At 37.6% G+C, this 19,186-nt stretch overlaps 1 protein-coding gene across 1 annotated transcript; it reads right to left on the minus strand.

Moving 5' to 3' along the window:
- Positions 1-2,229: 2,229 nt before the first annotated feature.
- Positions 2,230-19,154, minus strand: LOC121299158 (semaphorin-7A-like). The gene is made up of 14 exons (XM_041226745.1): positions 18,965-19,154; positions 15,119-15,258; positions 14,013-14,060; positions 13,022-13,117; positions 11,876-11,969; positions 11,170-11,274; positions 9,611-9,753; positions 8,418-8,596; positions 6,886-6,994; positions 6,135-6,330; positions 5,632-5,747; positions 4,929-5,074; positions 4,778-4,839; positions 2,230-3,931 (listed from the first exon to the last, which is right to left on the minus strand). The coding sequence occupies exons 1-14, from the start codon at positions 19,050-19,052 to the stop codon at positions 3,480-3,482; spliced, it is 1,974 nt and encodes a 657-aa protein (XP_041082679.1). The 5' UTR covers positions 19,053-19,154; the 3' UTR covers positions 2,230-3,479.
- Between the last annotated feature and the right edge of the window lie 32 nt (positions 19,155-19,186).

Consider the following 19,186-nt stretch of genomic DNA (forward strand, 5'->3'; position numbering starts at 1 on the left):
TTCTAAGTTGTGAACTGGTGCTAAGTGAATACATCAGTACTTTTATTATGTTTTCAAAAATCCCCAAGAGAAAACTGGGATTTGTTGACCATGCTTATTATTCTGAATGTATTTTGGCCTTTAAAGTATCGGGTTATCTGACGGTGAATGCCTGTGTGTTGAAACATTGGTACGAGTAGACGTAAATGGACCGAAGCTGAAAGCAGAGGTTGGTTTAATCGCTATGAGTGTCGATATAACGCAGACACAGGCTTTCACAGAACTATAGCTGTATTATACACTGCTTTATTATTATTACACAAGTTAAAAATCCAGCTATATTTGTTTTCTAACCATTACCAACCTTCATTGAAGAGGGAAAAGGTTGATGAAGGGAATACTGTTAATTGTCTGGGGTGCTCAGCTGATTGCGATGTCAACATTTTGAATGGACTTTGCAATGGAATGGAATTCCGAGAGGTACCTCCAGTATAATTTTAAGTGACGTCAACCATGCGGATATGGAGGATACAACATGGTAAAAACTGAAAGCAGCACGGCTGATGTCATGAATAGAAAACTGAAGCCTAAAAATTATACATTTCTTGGTGTTTGCCTACTCACAGTGATGATAAAGTGTCCTGAAAGCATCTGACGTGCTCTATATGCACAATTAAGTTACATTTAGGCTTAACTTTTGCAGTTAACAAAATTAGAGTAAGTTATCTTAACAATATAGTTAAAGAGAGAATTAGAAAAACTGGTTGATGCCAGTTAAAAATGATGCAAAAAAATTACAATGCAGCCTGTCCTCAAATGAGAACAATGACACTAATGGGTTAATTGCATATTTTGGTCAGGACTGAGACTGAGCTTCCTCTCTCATGGCGTCTGCTGGTCATTTTCAATGTATGTTTTATTTTTCCTATTGCTTTTATTTGTTTGTTTGTTTGTTAACAATACAATTTGGTTATGCTTATTGGATTTTACAAAGTGTGCAGTTCTTTGTGCAGTCATTGTCTTTGTTACAAAACAGCTGTGAATAATTCAACTGGGAAATGTGTCTACAGTGGTACTAAATAATAAATGCATTTTCCATTTAGCTGATACCTGATGTAAGGGATTTAAAAAGATGTTACTGCTTCCTCCATAAACCTACAGTACTCCTAGCTCTGGGTTAAAAGAAGTCTGTACAGTGTATCTCTAAATATTTATATAGCTATACCAGCGGTCGTTCTACTGTCTACTATAGTGTTACAGTACAGCTACCTGTATTGTGCTTTCACAAGGGAAAAGATGTTATAAAGTATCGCTCAACACATTCCAGGGTGTTAGCATGTTAGTATTTTGGATTGTGTGGGTGTTATATTTGTCTGACACCACTTCCCCCTCTAAATTGTGTCAATGGGTTATACTCTACTCCTACAATAGAAGTCAGTGACTTGTCTGGGCTTGGTTCACCTCAAAACACTGACCTTTGCTATGAATTATATGACATATGTTAACTACTGTGACACTTCACCCAGCACTAGCTTTTCAGACTCCTTTGAGTCAGCTATTGGAAAAAGTCAAATAAAGAATCCAGCTAACTAGCTAGCTATGTTGGAATGTGACGACTGGCAGCTGAGAATTGGTGCTGCTGGTGGGTCCAGCTTGGCATGCCCCATCATGTCAGAAGATCCCAAGAGCGTTTTACACTGACATTTCCTTGGTTTCTCGTTCAACAGTAAATTTACAGCTTTGTCAAGTTTTTCTATTGTATACTATGCGTTTACCATAGTTTGACATGTTTGTTTTTAATATGCTCTATTATATCTCTCTGAGCCAGGTTTATGAGGGTTGCATTTGTTATTACATTTCAAGCCATGTGTTTTTAATAAATATAATTCCACACAGAATATATATATATATATAGATATAGTGTGTGTGTGTGTGTGCGCTTTTGAATTGTGTTTTCTAATGGGTAATAAAAAATGAACTAAAATGACATTTAAAGTTACAAACACATGTTTAATCCCAGCTCAACCACTAACTCACTGTGTGTGACCCTGAGCAAGTCACTTAACCTCCTTGTGCTCTGTCCTTCGTATGAGACGTAAAACCGAGGTCCTATTGTAAGTGGCTCTGCAGCAGCAGTTGACGACGCATAGTTCACCCCCTAGTCTCCAAGTCGCTTTGGATAAAAGCGTCTGCTAAATGACTAATTCATGTTTTAGATACTAGTTCCCATTGAAAAACACAGAACAACAGTTATTTTTAAATGTTTATTATACTGCATTTGCATACCTCAATAGTTCCTTCACAGATGCCATAAAAAGCACTACACAAATATATAATACTGATATTTAAATTTGTTTTCTCAGTAAAAATATACTATAACAATAGTGTGGTAAATGTTAACAAAGCCTTATAAATACCTGTATTACTGGTATAGAATTAAAGTCTAATGATTTTCTTTCTTTGGCCATTTCACCTCCAGAGTAGATCACGCTGCGCCCCATCAACGCCTTCTTTCCTGTTATTATCCAACCTGCCACTTCTCAGAATGAATGACATGCTTTGCAGAGCCTGCGTTCACCCCAGTGACACTGCTGAGGTGAACTGACCCAAGATGAGAAACAGTAACTGATTTCCGGAGAGTAAGGACAACACGTTTGTTGTAATGTGTGCTTCTTGCAGAACTGCACATGGACAGACCCCTGTAGAGCCACAGGTAAGGTTTATGGAACTATTTTGTCAGCTGTAATCACGTTAAACATTTAACTTTGTAAATCCTTCAGTATTTTTCAAATAAATAAATACATAAATAAATAAATGCATACTTTAGTCTTTCTCATATTGGTTTACCTAAAATGATATAAGTAATAAAAGTTTGTTGATTTACACTGCAGCATCACTTTTTCAATGACAGTGTTCCAGCTCACATGACACCTGCCCGAACCCTTTTCTCCATCACTCCATTTACATCTGATTAACAACAAATTGAGGAAACCAATACAGTTATAGTAAAAGCTTTGTGAGTATTGTGCTTTATGTTGATGTTAATGATACAATGCAATCATATCAAATCTGAATAAAAACTCCTCATGAATGACAAATAAAAATAATTCAGTTTTAACACAGTATTATGCACTAGACTTCCTTTCTGACCCCAGGCCGTCCCCCTGACACACATGCACAAACCATCTTTCTTGCTTTCTCTCTCTGCCTGTTGTAAAGCCTAAATACTCTTGTATGTAAAATGCAGTTCCAGATTCCAAAGTGGCTCATCTGGTAAAGCCTGAACTTGTATCCAGGGTTTCATGCAGTCTGGCTAAAGAATTTGCTGATCTTGGCTGGGGATCCCACAGGGAGAATACTCACAGACACTCCCGCGGGTTGACCCCTTTTGGGCAGATGTCTGGGGAGCATGACACATTCTACTTATCAGCATGCCTACCTTAAAAAGTGAATGAAGACAACTCCTACTTCAGCTCCAGAACTACAGCATTCAGAACTAGCTACGGAACTATTGTTTGAGGTTTTCTATCATGTTTTGAAATGTTATGGTATTGTCTACGTTTGAAGCCAACTACACATGCAACAGTAATTAGCAGGAGGCATAAGCCCAAGGCCGCTAGCACAACTACTACCCAGATATCATCAGTTCTCTTGCTCAGTAGCATACCATGAGGTTCAGCCAAGAGGTTGTACTGTATGATTGTGTCTCTATGGTCCCGTTCTTCTGAGATGCACCTGTAAGTGCCGTAGTCTTCTTCAGTCATGGCTTTTATCAGGTGCAGACAATCCGACTCGGTCCACTGGCACTCCAGCCTCCCTTTGCTGTCGTGTTCCCAGGCGTACTTGGCATGGTGGGATTTCTTTGGGCAGGACAGGTAGTAGGGGGCAGACAGAGAGACGGTGTAGGTGTTTGGAGGTATCTCAGAAAACTGTTTTGATATCAATTTTTCAGCTGAAACAAAACATATACATGTACTTTCAGATTAAAGAATGTACAGAAAACAGATAAATGTACCTACAACTGCAGTTAATGTTTCAAAACAGGTAACAAGCAATTACAAAACAAATATGACCTAGGAAGTGAAACATTAACAGACTTCCTGAAAATAAGGCAAGCAAACTAAGAACCTAGTGTGGTACTAAATATCATGTTTTAAAAAGAAAAAAAAAAACATAAATATGCAAGGCAGGTAAGACTTATGAAATTATTAGGTACAGCCACAAAGTGAAGCAGCAGTTTGAGTTGGGTAAAACAAACAACAAAAGCCCCATTCATTGCTGCTTTGCGCTTAAATAAACAAAGGAGTGACGAGATTAAGTAAGCCCAGTTTTGCAAATCAGACCCATCAAAATGATAAGCAGCTGTTAACCTGGTGGAAACACCAGGGATACTTGGTTTCGATGGTTCTTGGTTCTGCTCTTTCTGATGCATGCTTCCTATTTTGGAAATATACCCTTCTTTTCCTGAAATAACCAATATCCTTAATTTTTTGCATGCTTGACATTTCATGTCAGGTATATAGGTGATTGTTTGTTAGATTTTGAATTTCACAATGAAAGAGAAAATACACTGTATAATTTATTTTAAATACATATAATTCTGTGGTTTTTTTGTTTTGTTTTGTTTTTAAATGGGAATGTGTATGTTGTAGAAGTCTATATTTTGTTGTTGTTTATGATTATTTTATAGAGAAAATATGGTGTGTGTGTGTGTCCCCCCCATGACAGATTCTCATGTTACACTGTTACTGTTTACCTATAATATGCAGTAGGTTGCATGATAAGGGAAATCTCCTACCTTTAGGCTGTTCAGAACACACAGCAGTGCTGCCGTCTTCTACATTTTGAAGAGAATTATATCTGCAAAAGAAGAAATCAGGATACAATCATTCAGAGCTGAAACTGAAATATTATTTTTTATCAGATGGTGAAAATGTGTTTTTGCTTACTGGTTTACAGGTCCGCATTGCCTGTGATTCCAAGCGCAGTATGGATCGCGGGTCAACACACATTCCTCACAGGTCTGGTCATAGTCCTGGCATCTCTGCAAATCCAGCCCAACGATCTGCTCGGCATATCCAACATAGAGCCTTTTCTGAAAAAATGTGGGGAAATGAAATATGAACAGAACAGAACCTGCTGTACCAAGATGCATCTTGCACAATTCTAAATGCTGCACACCTCTGTCTGTAGATCTACCGTAAATAACAGGTAGATGCCAGCTGAAAATGCTCCAAAAAATTACAAAGTGGCCTGTCCTCAAATGAGGACAACTAATGGGTTAATTGTGTAGTATTCTGGTCAGGACTGAGACCAAGCCTTCTCTCATGGTGTCTGCTGGTCATTTTCAATGTATGCTTTATCTTTACTATTGTTTGTGTTTGTTTATTTTTTAACAATACTATTTGGTTAAGATGCTTGCTGGATTTTACAAAGGCTGCAATTCTCTGTACAGTCAACTGGGATATGTGTCTAAGGTGGTACTAATAATGGCATTTTCCATTTATCTGATACCTGATGAAAGGGATTTAGCATTTAACATTGTGCTATTTTTTAAATGACGCATGTTAAAAACTGTAAGTAGTTTGTGGTATCACAGTCATTGAGCTCCAGGTCTAGCAGATATGGGTGCACATAGATATCCAAACTCACTGTTATATGATCGAGCGTCATTGTCTGGATGTGCGCTGTATGATTGAACGGACGGATTTCTGATATAATGAAAGACCTATTATTCTCCTCCAACACTTTATGGATCCATCCCTCTTCTGTGGAGAAAGAGACATCGGTTAATGGTTAGACTGAAAATGGAGTTAGACCAAGCTCCTACTGCACTGCACCCTTGAGTTATGTGGTAGTCCAAAATTAGTGCTAAATCGGGGTCTGTTTCCTGTGACCTTTGGCTGCCTTCAACGATTTAATTGTGCACAAAAACTGCATAGCTGCAGGCCTCTCTTGAAAAGTACTTACCACATTGACTCTCTGAGCCAAACAAACATATACCCCAATGCTACTACTTGCAGAAGCTTGTGAATGTCCTCTAAAGTACAAGCTAGTGAGACATTACAAACAGGACCCCACATGATGTGCTCTGTTATGCTGAAATTCCTCACCACTCTACTGAAACTATTTTCTAAAGGTATGAAAAGACTAACCGGTAGCCAGAACCATGACATTGTGTGTGTTCCCATGGGCCCCCTTGATCTGGTCCACAATGATTTTGGTGTAGTTTCTGTTACTGGTGAGAATGGCAGCTTCATTGTGGAGGGGATAGACCCACTTCTCCATCTCGGGGTGCGTCCTGACAACGTTTATTGTCTCATCAGGGAGACTTCTGCTATCCGGGACACACTGAAACACACAGAGTTTTTATTTTGTTAAAGTTAATATCCTGGATTTAGCAATATTTCCAGATCAGCTTGGTATGGGCATCCCTTACAAAGGTTTTCCATAATAAAAGCATAGCAAAGTGTAATTCAACCCAATTTGTTACATTTGAAAGAGGAACTGTCTGCTTCAACAAGAACACTAAGGAGCTGTGTTTATGGCTCATATTCTCCAGCCGCACCAACAGCAAGCTATTGTTCTAATTATACATGTCTAGACATTTAATTTGCTTAAATTAAAACAATCCTTCTTTATAAGCTAGTTTGAGGCATGAATGTATTCATGGTCTGCAGGCTTATCAGCTTGGTTTCAGATTTAAGTGTAAATACTTGTCATCTCTCTGTAGCATTCAATATTTTTACTATCTATCTATCTATCTATCTATCTATCTATCTATCTATCTATCTATCTATCTATCTATCTATCTATATATATATATATATATATATATAGATATATATATATATATATATATATATATATATATATAAAAAATAAAAAATAAAAAAAAAGCCTTACTGTTCCTGGTCTGGGATCAGGGATAGTCCCAGAAAAACCTTTAAAATCGGATTCCCGAAAGACTCTGTCGATATCGACCATGGAGTATATGCAAATAGCTGTAGAGTTCCTAGAACAGGAAGAATAACACATTAACAGGACTACATTTTGAAAATAAAAGGCTTTTGTTGCAGGCGTAGCTCTTTATCTTGCAGCCAGTTGCTTGGGTTCAGTGGACGATCACTATTACAAAAGCTTACCGTGGTACCATTTGCAATACATGTTCATCCAATATCTCATCTACAGTATCAAACTACACTCCCCAATACTAATCTCCTTTAGAACTAAAAGGTAATGCAAGTAACTGATACAGCCACATTTTCACCAGATACTAAAATAATAAAATCAGCAAGACATCTGGTATATACAGTACTGTTTCCAAACTAACAAACATCAGTCATTGACATCCACCCACCCAGCAACAATAATAAATAGGAAAAACAAACTACACCCCACTCTCCACAAGCACTACTTTGGAAAACAACATCTCGATTCCAGATTTTCAGGTCACACGCATATTCTGTTGGCACCAAATGGAAATTAAACTAATTTAATGAGCTGCTGCTCAGCGAAATTTGTAAGAGGCAGCAGACTTATTTTTTGGCATCACTATAGAACAGAAGTTCAAATGGACAATCATGTTTAAAAATGTTTGGTACACTTCTTGTTTGGGGAAATCTTAAATAAAGGATGTGAAACACATTCCAGGTGTAGGTTTTAAAGTTCCTTGTCCTGCCTTTATTTGATGTTGCACCATTTGCTCCAATTATGCTCATACAAACAAACTGAATTGTTAATACACTCTAAAACAATATTATTGGAAGGGGAGATTAGGAAACTTCCCCCTGATCATTGGATGCCATTCTGGATCATACTGTTCTGTAACTGGCATACAGTTGAACGTGACAGTTGAGTCACTGGCTAGCTCTTGATCCAAAATGGATTTCTTAGATAATAGCGTCCCCCATGCTTTTATTTGTTAGACAGCTGTCTGGTTAGAATTCCACAAAGGAGTGAGTGGGCGTTTGCATTCGGCTGACCTTCACTTGCATTTTCATAGATTATTTCAAGTTGATACGTTCTGACTGGCATACAGACGGACTGGCTCTTCTATACATCTCCAGATTCTGATACTCTCAAGAACGTTTGCAAAAACATGTTTCACCAGTTGGCTAAAGTGCAACTTGCTTTGAGTATGATCTTAACTAATGTGTTGTTTTTCTTGTTTTAATTCACTTTATATCAATTTCTGATCAACAGTCACATCCTGGTGATTTTTTGTAACTGTGACCCTAATAGAACACTCAGAATGATGAGCACACCACAGTTACCATTAACCTGCCCCACACGCAGCACACATGGAGATTACACTTAAAGTGTGATGTACGTAGTATTTACCAATCACTTGGGGGAAGGGAAGGGGAATACTGTAGCTCTTTAAGAGCAGGAAACTGATTTTACACCACCTTTTAAATGGAAGGAAATGAACTCACCAGCTGCTGGAGAAGAGGCCATAGACACGGGTGTCTCTCCAGTCCTGGGCGTGCTGTACGAAGAGATCCTGAAGCCTGTTGAAGTACAGAGACTCCTTGGGAAGGCCACAGACCAGCCGGGCCTTCAGGAAGGAGGTCCAGGTGTTCTGGAAAAGCCTTCTGGGGCCGCCTTTGTCCACCTGGAAAACATTTTAGAACAAGGATTCTCACATGTCATCACTACTGCTTTTCATACAATACTGTCATATCTGCAGTATATTATCAAAAATGACAGAAAAACAAGTCTACTGTCTGAAGGTTTGCAATGATAAAAAAAACTGTTAAAGGAGAGATACAATATGTAATTGCTCCCTTTTCTTGTGTTTAAGATCTTTTGTTCCTTGCTTGATTTGTATAGTTTATTTCACAGATTTTACAGATTTAAGTGCATTGATGTATATCAAAAATAATTAAACTGTTTCCTCCTTGTTTTGAATAATTTGCAGAGTTAAGGGTAAGTGACACTTCCACACAGTAAGGTCACATGCCCTGATTGCAGCTAACCATTACAAGTTAAATTGATTTGCATGTTTTCTTCAACATCTACTCATCCAATTTGACCCCATTCTTAGATCCTAACCTTTAAATCACTATCAAATTGCAACATTGCAATTCTGTTCCAAAGCAGGAGGACTGACCTATTATTTCTCTTTCCAACAGATGCTCGTGGTGCGGATGCAACTGGTGAATTTAGTACCAGACCCATTGACAACCTGCAACTGAACTATACTCATCAACTGATTGTGATTTCATACCATAATACGCACAAAGGTCCTGCAAACAGGGAATTGAGGACTGGTTTGATTGTCCAGAATTATAATTGACTTTGAGTGAGATTTATTCACAACAGTGGGCATAAAACCCCTCTCATTCTTTGACAGAAGTTAATAGGAATTTTAATGCTCCTGGTTTTTTGCCGGTCGCCCATCCAAGTACCAACCAGTCCAAACCTTGCTTAACTTCTAAGATGCAACAAGATCAGACTCCAAGCTAGAAGTGCTAGACTGGATAACAATCATAGGACTGAATTATATAACAGACTGGTATGTGTTGTACCTTTATAAATTACAAGCCAGTGCAAGACGGCTGAATGCTACGCCTAAAGCAGCCCAATACCCCCCAAAAACACATGTTGTGTGTTGCTAGGACGATACCTTGCAGACTTGGGCAATCCGAGAGATCCAAGGATCGGTGTCAGGGCTTCTGTCTGGGTTTTTCTCCTGGAAGAACATGTAGATTTTATCGTTTTCCGGATCTTGCTTTCTGCTTACCCATGTGGCACTGACAAATGTAGGCTCTGTCGAAAAAAATACATAAAATACATAAAATAAGTAATACAAATCTGTGTAAATACCCAGACTTTCCAGCGACAGATGTGACATCAGAGGGTAACTTCTTCCCTAAACACAATCAGAGCTCCCAAACCTGAATGCTTACAGCTTTAACATACAACTTCAACTCTAGTGGCGATCAGTGGCATGTTTGTCAGAACCTTACACAGTATTGTAAGCAATAGAAAAGTGAAATTCATTACACAGTCCCACCCTTCATTAAGACATTAAGAACTGTGTTTTGGGACATTGAGTCTGAATTAGTTGATCTGAACAGTAGGTTCAAACCTGGCATTTTAGGGACTTTAAAGTTATAAACCCTAACTTTATTTAGTCAACGAATAAACCTCATTGTGTTAAAAATGCCAGGCTGAAGACGAGCATATAGGAGATACAGTATTCTTATTTAAAAAAAAAAGATACTGAGGAATAGGGAAGTGTTACTGCCTTTCAATTCAATGACTATTCAATATCCATGTCAACTGAATGACTAATATATATTTTGCTATCTCACTAAACCTCATTGGACTTGACCAGAAGGATTTGAATATTCTAGTTATAAAAGTATTTAACTAATGCTGCTAAATATAATTTTTCTGGGAACAATTTATTGTTTTACTTGCATAAACTTAATGGCCACATTATATTATCACGCAAGTTCATTGGAGATTTTGCATGTGTATATTTATTCAGTGGTGGTAACCATCTGGCTCTCCTTCCTGAAAGCATGGCTGATGTGTGGCCTTTGTAAGTCTCTGTACTTCAACAGATCATTACAGATGGAGCTTAAATATTGATTTTAAAGCTAAGTTTGGTATAGTTAAGTTTGAAGATACATTGACACGATTACACAGTAGGGTATGTCACAATTTGATTAGTCACACTTTCACACGGCTAATTTTGCGTACTGAATTATTTTTGAACCACTATTACTTAAACTGCACCAAATATCTAATGTTTTGTTTATTTCTTTCTGCAGTCATTCGAGAATCATTTCAATATTTCAGAAGCTTTAGCAAAACAAGCTTTTATATTAAGGCAAAGGTGAAGGACCCTTGTAAATGAATTCATTTAACAAATTTCTGTTGTAGTTTGACATATTTTGCTTCCTTGCATTTAGAAAAATAATCATTTTGGTATTTAAAATACAGTTTAAATGCAAAAAAAGAAAGTGTCCTTGAATGAATGCTGATGAATTTGGAGTGTTTTTGGAGTGTATATATTCATAGCTATCTATAAATAGAGTTTGTGCAATAGCACAGAAGTCAGGAGTGCTCTCATAGTCAATGCAGTAGTACTGCAGAGGAAATGCTGTGTGCATGAATCTCAAAATGCAGCAGAGCAGAGGGAGAGCAGCCAAGCTGAGCCTGCATTCTACTCACTGTCAAGCCACTTCTCATACATCCAGACCTTGGTATCGGAAATCCTCCGGAACTGCAGGCTATTTCCCTGCTTGTACAGTGGAGCGGCTGCGTAGATATTGCCCTCTGTGGAAAGACAAAAGTCATGCAATAACTAATACAGCGTGGTTTTTATAACAAACAATTTACATTTGTATATAACGACCTTATCATATTTGCAAAAAGCCACTTTAAAATCATAATGTTTGCAATGTAATGCACTATATATCTATATATATACTACATATTGGTATATTGGATGGGTACAAGGACCTTTATCTCACAATCAGTAAAATGCATCTAATGTCAAGTCTATTTTGAATGTTGTTTTCTGTTTGGTATTTGCAGGGGTTTTCCAGTTTGTGTTGCAGTTACTAACCATTTTCTGTTTACTAGGATACTGATTTTAATACACTTATCTACAGTGTAGCAGGTGTGTTTGTGCTTTAGCACGCTATCATGTTCCTTTACTATACTGCAATGCGTTTACCAAGGTATACCGCACTAAAGGCCAAAAAGGCTGGGCTGGACCATGAAGCAAGAAGAATGGCCCTATTCAGCTATTTTAATTTGAATTGCAAAACATGCTGAATATAAAGAGCGTGTGTTGGTGGTGCAAGATTAAACTTCTAAAAGAAAAACTATTTGACTAAGTGGGTGGTGATTTCACTTGCCTCACAATACTTACCGACGAACAGTGACAGAGAATTCTGCATCGAGCAGAAAGGAGAAATCCCAATTCCGCTGCGCTGCGCAGGTGTCACCTTTGATTCATTCTTGTTCTGAAATTAACAACAAATAATTACAAATAATTTGCAAACTGGTTTTAGGGCAGCAGGCATTGGGTAAAGTTGAACTTGTTAGTTAAAGGAGTGCTAACCAATGCTATAAAATACATTTTTTTATTTGCTTTATTAACACTCTTAATGCTCTTCAAGGAGCGATCAGTATATTTTGTTCATTGTTTTGAAGAAGTGTTTACCATAACGTTTGCATCGTTCATACAGTAAAATGTGAAACCTAATTGACAGTAATTAATAAGATTATCCCACAATATTTTGTGGATTATACCATGCCTAGATTTTACCATTGCTAAATATCTTAATTCCATCCTCCACTGAAACAGACTAGACTAGACTTGTGTGTAATATCCTTAAGAACAATAATGACATTTCAACTTTTAGACCAAAACGTGGGGGTGTTGGGGATGCAACCCAAGGATCACGTCACCCTTCTGTGGAAACAATACCACAGAAACTACAAATTACAAAGATACATTCAGAAAGAGGCCAGGGGTGGACGGACACACTAGACTGCACAGTGAGTAATCATTTATTGTCCAAAAGTTAAGACAGACATTTTGAATAGTTAGCACTAAAGTGAATCTCATGACTTTCATAGAATAGCGTGCATAAAAAATCTCTTCCATATGAATGCTTGCAGCAAAGACAACCTTTCCACAGTAATAATAATACCACTTACAGCTTTATTCAGAACACTACATTCATTTCAGAGTATGTTATTTTGCCAGGGAGTAAACCCAGGATAACCAAGGCTTGATGGTTGATGCACCCCTGGGTCAGACCCCAGTGCTGTAAAATGCTCTGGCAGGTTGTGGGTTATCATGTTTATCATTCTTTTTTTACCCTTACTGGGAATATACAGCTGTGTACCAAAATGCACTGTCTCTCTCTTCTATAAAGACGCTTTGATTGATCTAGCCTGTGTTACTCAGGTCTTTGTAATTGCAATTATGACCACTGCAATAGTGTTTAACCCTAGAAATCTGACCCTGTACTGATTCTAAAATGCTAAATAGATCCACAACACTTACCAGATTCCAGCATTGAGGTTTGAATGCATTGGTCCCACAAACCAAAAGAGAGTCTTGGTATTCATGCAGGACAGTAATAACATTTTCACAAAGGCTCTGCAAGAGATTTCAAATATACAGCTTTAGATACTTTGCAAAGTGTTTCAAAACACTTATGGTATTCTGAAAAAGTTATTTGTTGGCCAGTATTCAATCATATTCACTTCCCCTGGGCAACTACACAAAATTAGCATAGCAATTTACTGCACCAAATATCAAATAGGGTTAATTGGTAATAGACAGACCTTTAATTATGTCTATGGGTGCCACTTTAATTAAATGGCTCCTTGTGTATTTAATAGGCCTATTTTTGAAGATGGGGCCATTACCTATTCAGGGAAGCCAAGATATTAAGTATACAAGGGGTCCGAGTTCAGGGGTGGCTTGTTTTGGTCTACACTGTAGCGTTTTAATACATGTGATGATGTAATTTGATAAGGCAGCTATTCTGAACTTCATCCTGTTTTAGGAACAGGTGCAGAACCTATCTACAGTGTGCTATTCTGCATGACTGCAAGCTCGGCTGTTTCCTCATTCAACTTCCTTTGCGATTACTACAGTTCAAATGTTCTACACTTCTCTATTTAAAAAAAAAAAAATAAAGATAGATACACATTAAAGAACGGGGCTTGTTACCAGGAGATTGCCGGTTCATTCCCAGCCACAGACTCGCTGTGTGTAAACCTGAGCAAGTCACTTTACCTCCTTGTACTCCGTCCTTTGGATGAGACGTAAGACCGAGGTCCTATTGTAACTGACTCTGCAACAGCAGTTGTGATGCACAGTTCACCCCCTAGTCTCTGTAAATCCCTTTTGATTAAAGTGTCTGCTAAATGACTAATTCATTAATAATAAATATATATGTATAGATATGAAAATCCACATAAGCTGGTGGAGCTGGAGTCCAGCTGTTCAGTGAGCAATGTGGAGCTCTATATTTCATCAAACTCACCTCCTCTTTGCAGTCCTGCCTGCTTTTGTTTTCCGCCAAAAAGGGAATCTGTAAAATAAACATGTGTCTTTGATACATAATCTAATGTTTAAATTTACTGTAGTTGACCTATAAAATGGTTTTATATCGGGCCCTATTTTTAAGCAAGTGCAAACTTACAGGACAAGAATGCCAACTCCTTCTGCATAACTGCATAGCCATGGACAGACAACACTTTAAATGAGCCCACAATCAGAAAACCTTGTAGGTCAACACAGTAAAGTAACCAACACAATCGTGTGTGGACAAAAACAAAAACCTATTAAAGTTATCGTTGACGAAAATAACAATTTGGCTTGCACAAAAGATATCGAACATCACCACAGTTTGCTGACAGCTCTAAAATGCAACCCACTGTTCAGAAGTTGAACGCTGAGTACCTCTGAGGAGGATTCTATCAATCAATAAAAACTATTATAGCACTGTTACACAATCATCTAAATAATTACTTTATTGATGTACATGGCAGAGAATGAAGGGAAGATTAACCATTGTATCCTTTGTTCTCCAAGCAGAAACACAAACAGCATTACCTGCTGCCTGGTTTTGTTGTGAATCGCAAGGCCAATCACCTTATGGCTCAGTGGCCTGCACTGTAGATCACTGTTTATACCAGGGGTTCCCAAATAATTATATGTATGTATGAGGTATGGCAGGTTACGTTGGAATTAGATTTTTGCTGACTGGGGTTGAGTTGTCATGGCATTGATAGATACTGTAGCAGCTCTCTCCAACAGCATCTGCTGGACAAACACAAACGCTGCACACAATATAGAAACAGTGAGGGGCTTCATAACAATCCATCTGCAGTCTGCTTGGTTCTGTACATGCATGAGAGGCTTATGCATCTGCATTACTACATAATGGCATGGTTAGAAAATACTACTTGTAGGTAGTTTTATAACAGATATTCACTCATCTCTTGTCACCTCTAATAAAATATGCATACATGTAAGAACAGGAGCTTCTCTAGTGCATAGATGCATCCACCGTGCTTAAGTTCCTGCCGGTATAAGGAAATAAGCCATAAACCAATACCTAGGAGATATGAAGATGACTTTACTTACCTCCATGTACTTCTTTGCATCAAAGTCAATGGACCAGACCATTTCAGTCCCCCCTACATACAAAGTTGGGCTTCCATTCGGGTGGAAGAACACAATGTTGTTCTGTAGTTTGTTGAACCTGTGTCTGTTAACACCTTCATCTGCAAAACAAACAGGAGTGTTTAGTTTAAAGCATTCTTTTTTATATATAGCAATCTCAGTACGTGTCTGGCTTGTAGTATTTTGTTTATGTTAACTGCGAGTGTCCACCTGCACACGTAGCCATTTCTTATTATTGTATTCTTATGACGTAATATGAAAGTGAGAGTACCACGTGGTATCTTATATCTGTACAATATCCAGTAGATGGTGTTACATTCATTTTTATGTATAGGGTTAACACACACACACACACACACACACACACACACACACACACACACCTGCATCAAGCACTATTGGCATTATGTTGAGATATGCGCATGCATCAGCGGTTCATTACATTTTATTCGTGTGATTACTTACGCTTTTATTAATGTATTTTTAAAATGTGAACTTTCAATGTTATAAATGAGATGTACTTTTAAAACCTCAAAAAAACATCTCAGAATAATGCAAAATTCAGCATGGCACTGTGACTATTACTTTTAGATATGTCGTGCGTCAGCAGTTACACGCAGAGCAGAAAGATTAAATTACTTCCAGGTTGGTTAGAAAGACCGTGCGCAGTGAAGTATAGAATTTAATCTTTTGGTTTTGAGGTGGCTGATGATGGAATAGAAAAACAATATAACAAGACCTTGTTTGTCTCCACAGATATTGTGAAGCAAAGCACCACTAAGTTAAAGTAAGGTATTGCTTTTCATATGTAAATATCTGTTAACATTTGTATATGTATGTTTGATATTGCAATTGTGTTATTATATTTATGTGTTTTGCAAGACCTCGATATTATCGATAATCAAAATACGTGCACCATATCGATATGCAATTTTCATATCTTTGCCCACCCCTAATTAAAATGATTCCAATCTGTCTTGAAGCTAATCAGAAAGTTGGTTCTTGCTAGTTTGATGCTGTTTGTATTACAATAATAACTGTATTATTATAGTGCTATAACAATATAGTAAAAGACTTGAAGCGTTGTTTTATTACTAAGCTGTTCAAATAAGAAACCCAATATAAGGGGACCTGTTACATTTGACGTGTCTTAAACTTGAAATCGTAATACAGGCAGGAAGCGAATCCTTCCAGATCTGCAAGTGTCTGTGTCTTCTTTGTCCTTTACACTGATTCAGCTGCTAACTGACCATAACCACTGTCAGGAAAGGAGCGCAATTTCTAAAAGCTATATATATATATATATATATATATATATATATATATATATATATATATATATATATATATATATATATATATATATATATATATATGCTTTCTATATATTAAAGAAACTTCACTTTATAGGTCAAAAAGGTTCAGGGGAAGAAACTCACAGCAGCTGAACAAACACAATTGAGTGTCATCGACTTGTTTGTGTTAATTGGTTTACCATGTACATGTGACATTGCAACTCAAAACAAACAACAACAACAACAACAAAAAAAACAACATTGAACTTAGCATCGCCTTTGAAACGTAGATACTGTAGTCTCACTTAGCCCAGCCAGTATCAACACACTGTTGTCAATTCTCTGAATGTTGTTATCGACTGGATTAACAAATCTGTCCATTAAAGTCGTGTTATAAATATTTGTCTTGACCTCCTGGTCACTTGCAAATGCTGACTGATGGCATGACAGCAGTTCCCCAGTAAACCCAACAGGTCAATGTTAGAGATTTGGGCACGTTACCCCACACCACTTCCAAAATCTCTCTTGCAAGTGTTTTTCTTTTCAGTTTACAGAAACCCTGTGTCGTGGGAAGGAATGGGTGGAGGCAGTCGTGACATCGGCCAGGAAACCAAGTGTACTGGTACACAGCTTTGTTCTCCAACTGGAAAAGAGGGTGGCACAGCGCCGGCTGTTTCAGAATTTCTACTGTGGAATGCAGTGCCGCTCAAAAGGGTGTGGGGGTGGGGGGTGGTGGGGGTGTACAGGAACACCCAGCGCATTCTGGGCAGGCGGGTCTGGCATCTTGGGCTGCTCTCCAAGGTTCTACGGTTCAGCACATCCTTGGGAAGTGTTTTTCTAAATTCCTGAGGCTCTGTGCTACCAGGCGTGGTCCCGGTTGCCTAGATAGTAGATTCTAATCATTATTTTAAAGAAAAAGAAACATTTTTGTTTGTTTGTTTTCAAAACTACAACCAAACAACAAAGTAATGCAATTCAAGGCCTCTTAAGCATTCTTCAAGTTTTGAATTTTGTTACATTACAAAAAAAGGGGAGTTAATGAAGACTCTACAAAATATCACGTGTGTTAATTTATCTTCGTAAACATTGCAACTCAACAACAGTTTGCTTTTTGTTTGTTAAAATCAGATTCCTCAGGTGCACGTCATTTGTAAGAAACTAGTAGCAAACAAGTACGTGTCTTTCTGTCATTTCAGGCATATGCCTGCTGTGTTTTAGTTAAAAAATTACATGTATGACCATATGTGTTTTTTTTTTTTTTTTTTTTTTAAATACACTTTTGAACACATGCTACAGGAATGTCCTTTTAACATGTATTATTTAGTACTATAACCCAGCGCCAAAGTCATGTTTTTACTTAAGTGTGAAAGCATCAAGACACCTTGTACCTTTTATCATACGCACGCAGGACCATCTATACACCCGTCGCAGGGGTTTTCATTCCCAGCGGAGGATAATAAGGGTTTCAACAGGGATCAAAGCACTGATTCATTTTAAAATAGACATGCAGTCTTTTTTTTCACAATTGGCGGTATGGAAATTTCATTTTTTAAAGTTAATTAGTCGCAACAGGTGGACTCGCGCTCTGCACTTCTCCGCAACAGGAAACAAGTCCAACAGTCGAATTTATAAGGTCAAAAACACATTTTATTAAATGACAAACAAAATGCAAACGTTTCAGTCTTTTAGACTATCACCAGCGCTCTTAAAGTTATTAATTTGTGAAATGATGGTAGTCCAAAAGCGGAAACTCAAATTACTGTGCCTAGTTTTTAAATTATAACCTGTTTTGTTTTTCTGTCAAGTTCCAATTACTCCAACTCAATTTAAGACGAAGAACATTTGATAAAAGTTCAGTTCCAATTAGCTGAACTTCACCCAAGCCAACTCCATAATGCGCATCATTATGCATCAACTTTGTACTTTAAACAATGGCTTATCACGTTTTGACATCAATATAGTTTGATCAAAATAAATATATTGGTTATGTAGCATGCACAGCACATCCATACAAGCTGCATAACACGTTAATGTCCTTTTACTTTGTAATATACTTACTGCAAAGCAATAGACACTATGCTTTAATATTATATAGGGGAAATGAGAATATTGTTTCATAACAAATTATATGACAAAGATACGCAACTTCTATGGAGCTGTGAAAACAAGAACACGTTTTCTTAAACAGTAGCCCGTATTAGTTTTCTTTGTATTTTTATAAATGAAATTTCAAACAAGAACATTTTGTTTTTAACACTAGCCTATCGGGGAGCAATTCCCAACACAGCAGCTGTTCCTCAGACACAAGGACAGTGGAAGTGTTCAGTATGTTGTCTGCAAATATATTTCCTATGCACTCAATTATAACAGCCTAGTGCTTGTGGCATAAAAACAAAACAAATGGTGAAATACAACAACACGCTCCAAACACTAACCGTTCTGTTTGTTTTTAGTAAATTAAAATGATGGACACGAGCCTGGCTGTACCCCCCCCTTGACTTTACTGTCTTACCTTTGGAAATGATGAGCCTGGGTGAGTTCTCATAGAGCGCAGCGACACCGACAATCCAAATAAAAATTGCCTTTACAAAATATACCATGGTATGCTTTTCTAAACGTAAATTCCAATGCGGTCAAAGAAATAAGCACTGTAATACTAACGGGACGGCATTAGGAATCTGCAGCTTACCAAGTGTATTTTTAAATGAGCCTGTCAATAGCTCTGCCTCACAGG

Source organism: Polyodon spathula, chromosome 24, assembly GCF_017654505.1.
Source record: "Polyodon spathula isolate WHYD16114869_AA chromosome 24, ASM1765450v1, whole genome shotgun sequence".
Lineage (NCBI taxonomy): Eukaryota > Metazoa > Chordata > Actinopteri > Acipenseriformes > Polyodontidae > Polyodon > Polyodon spathula.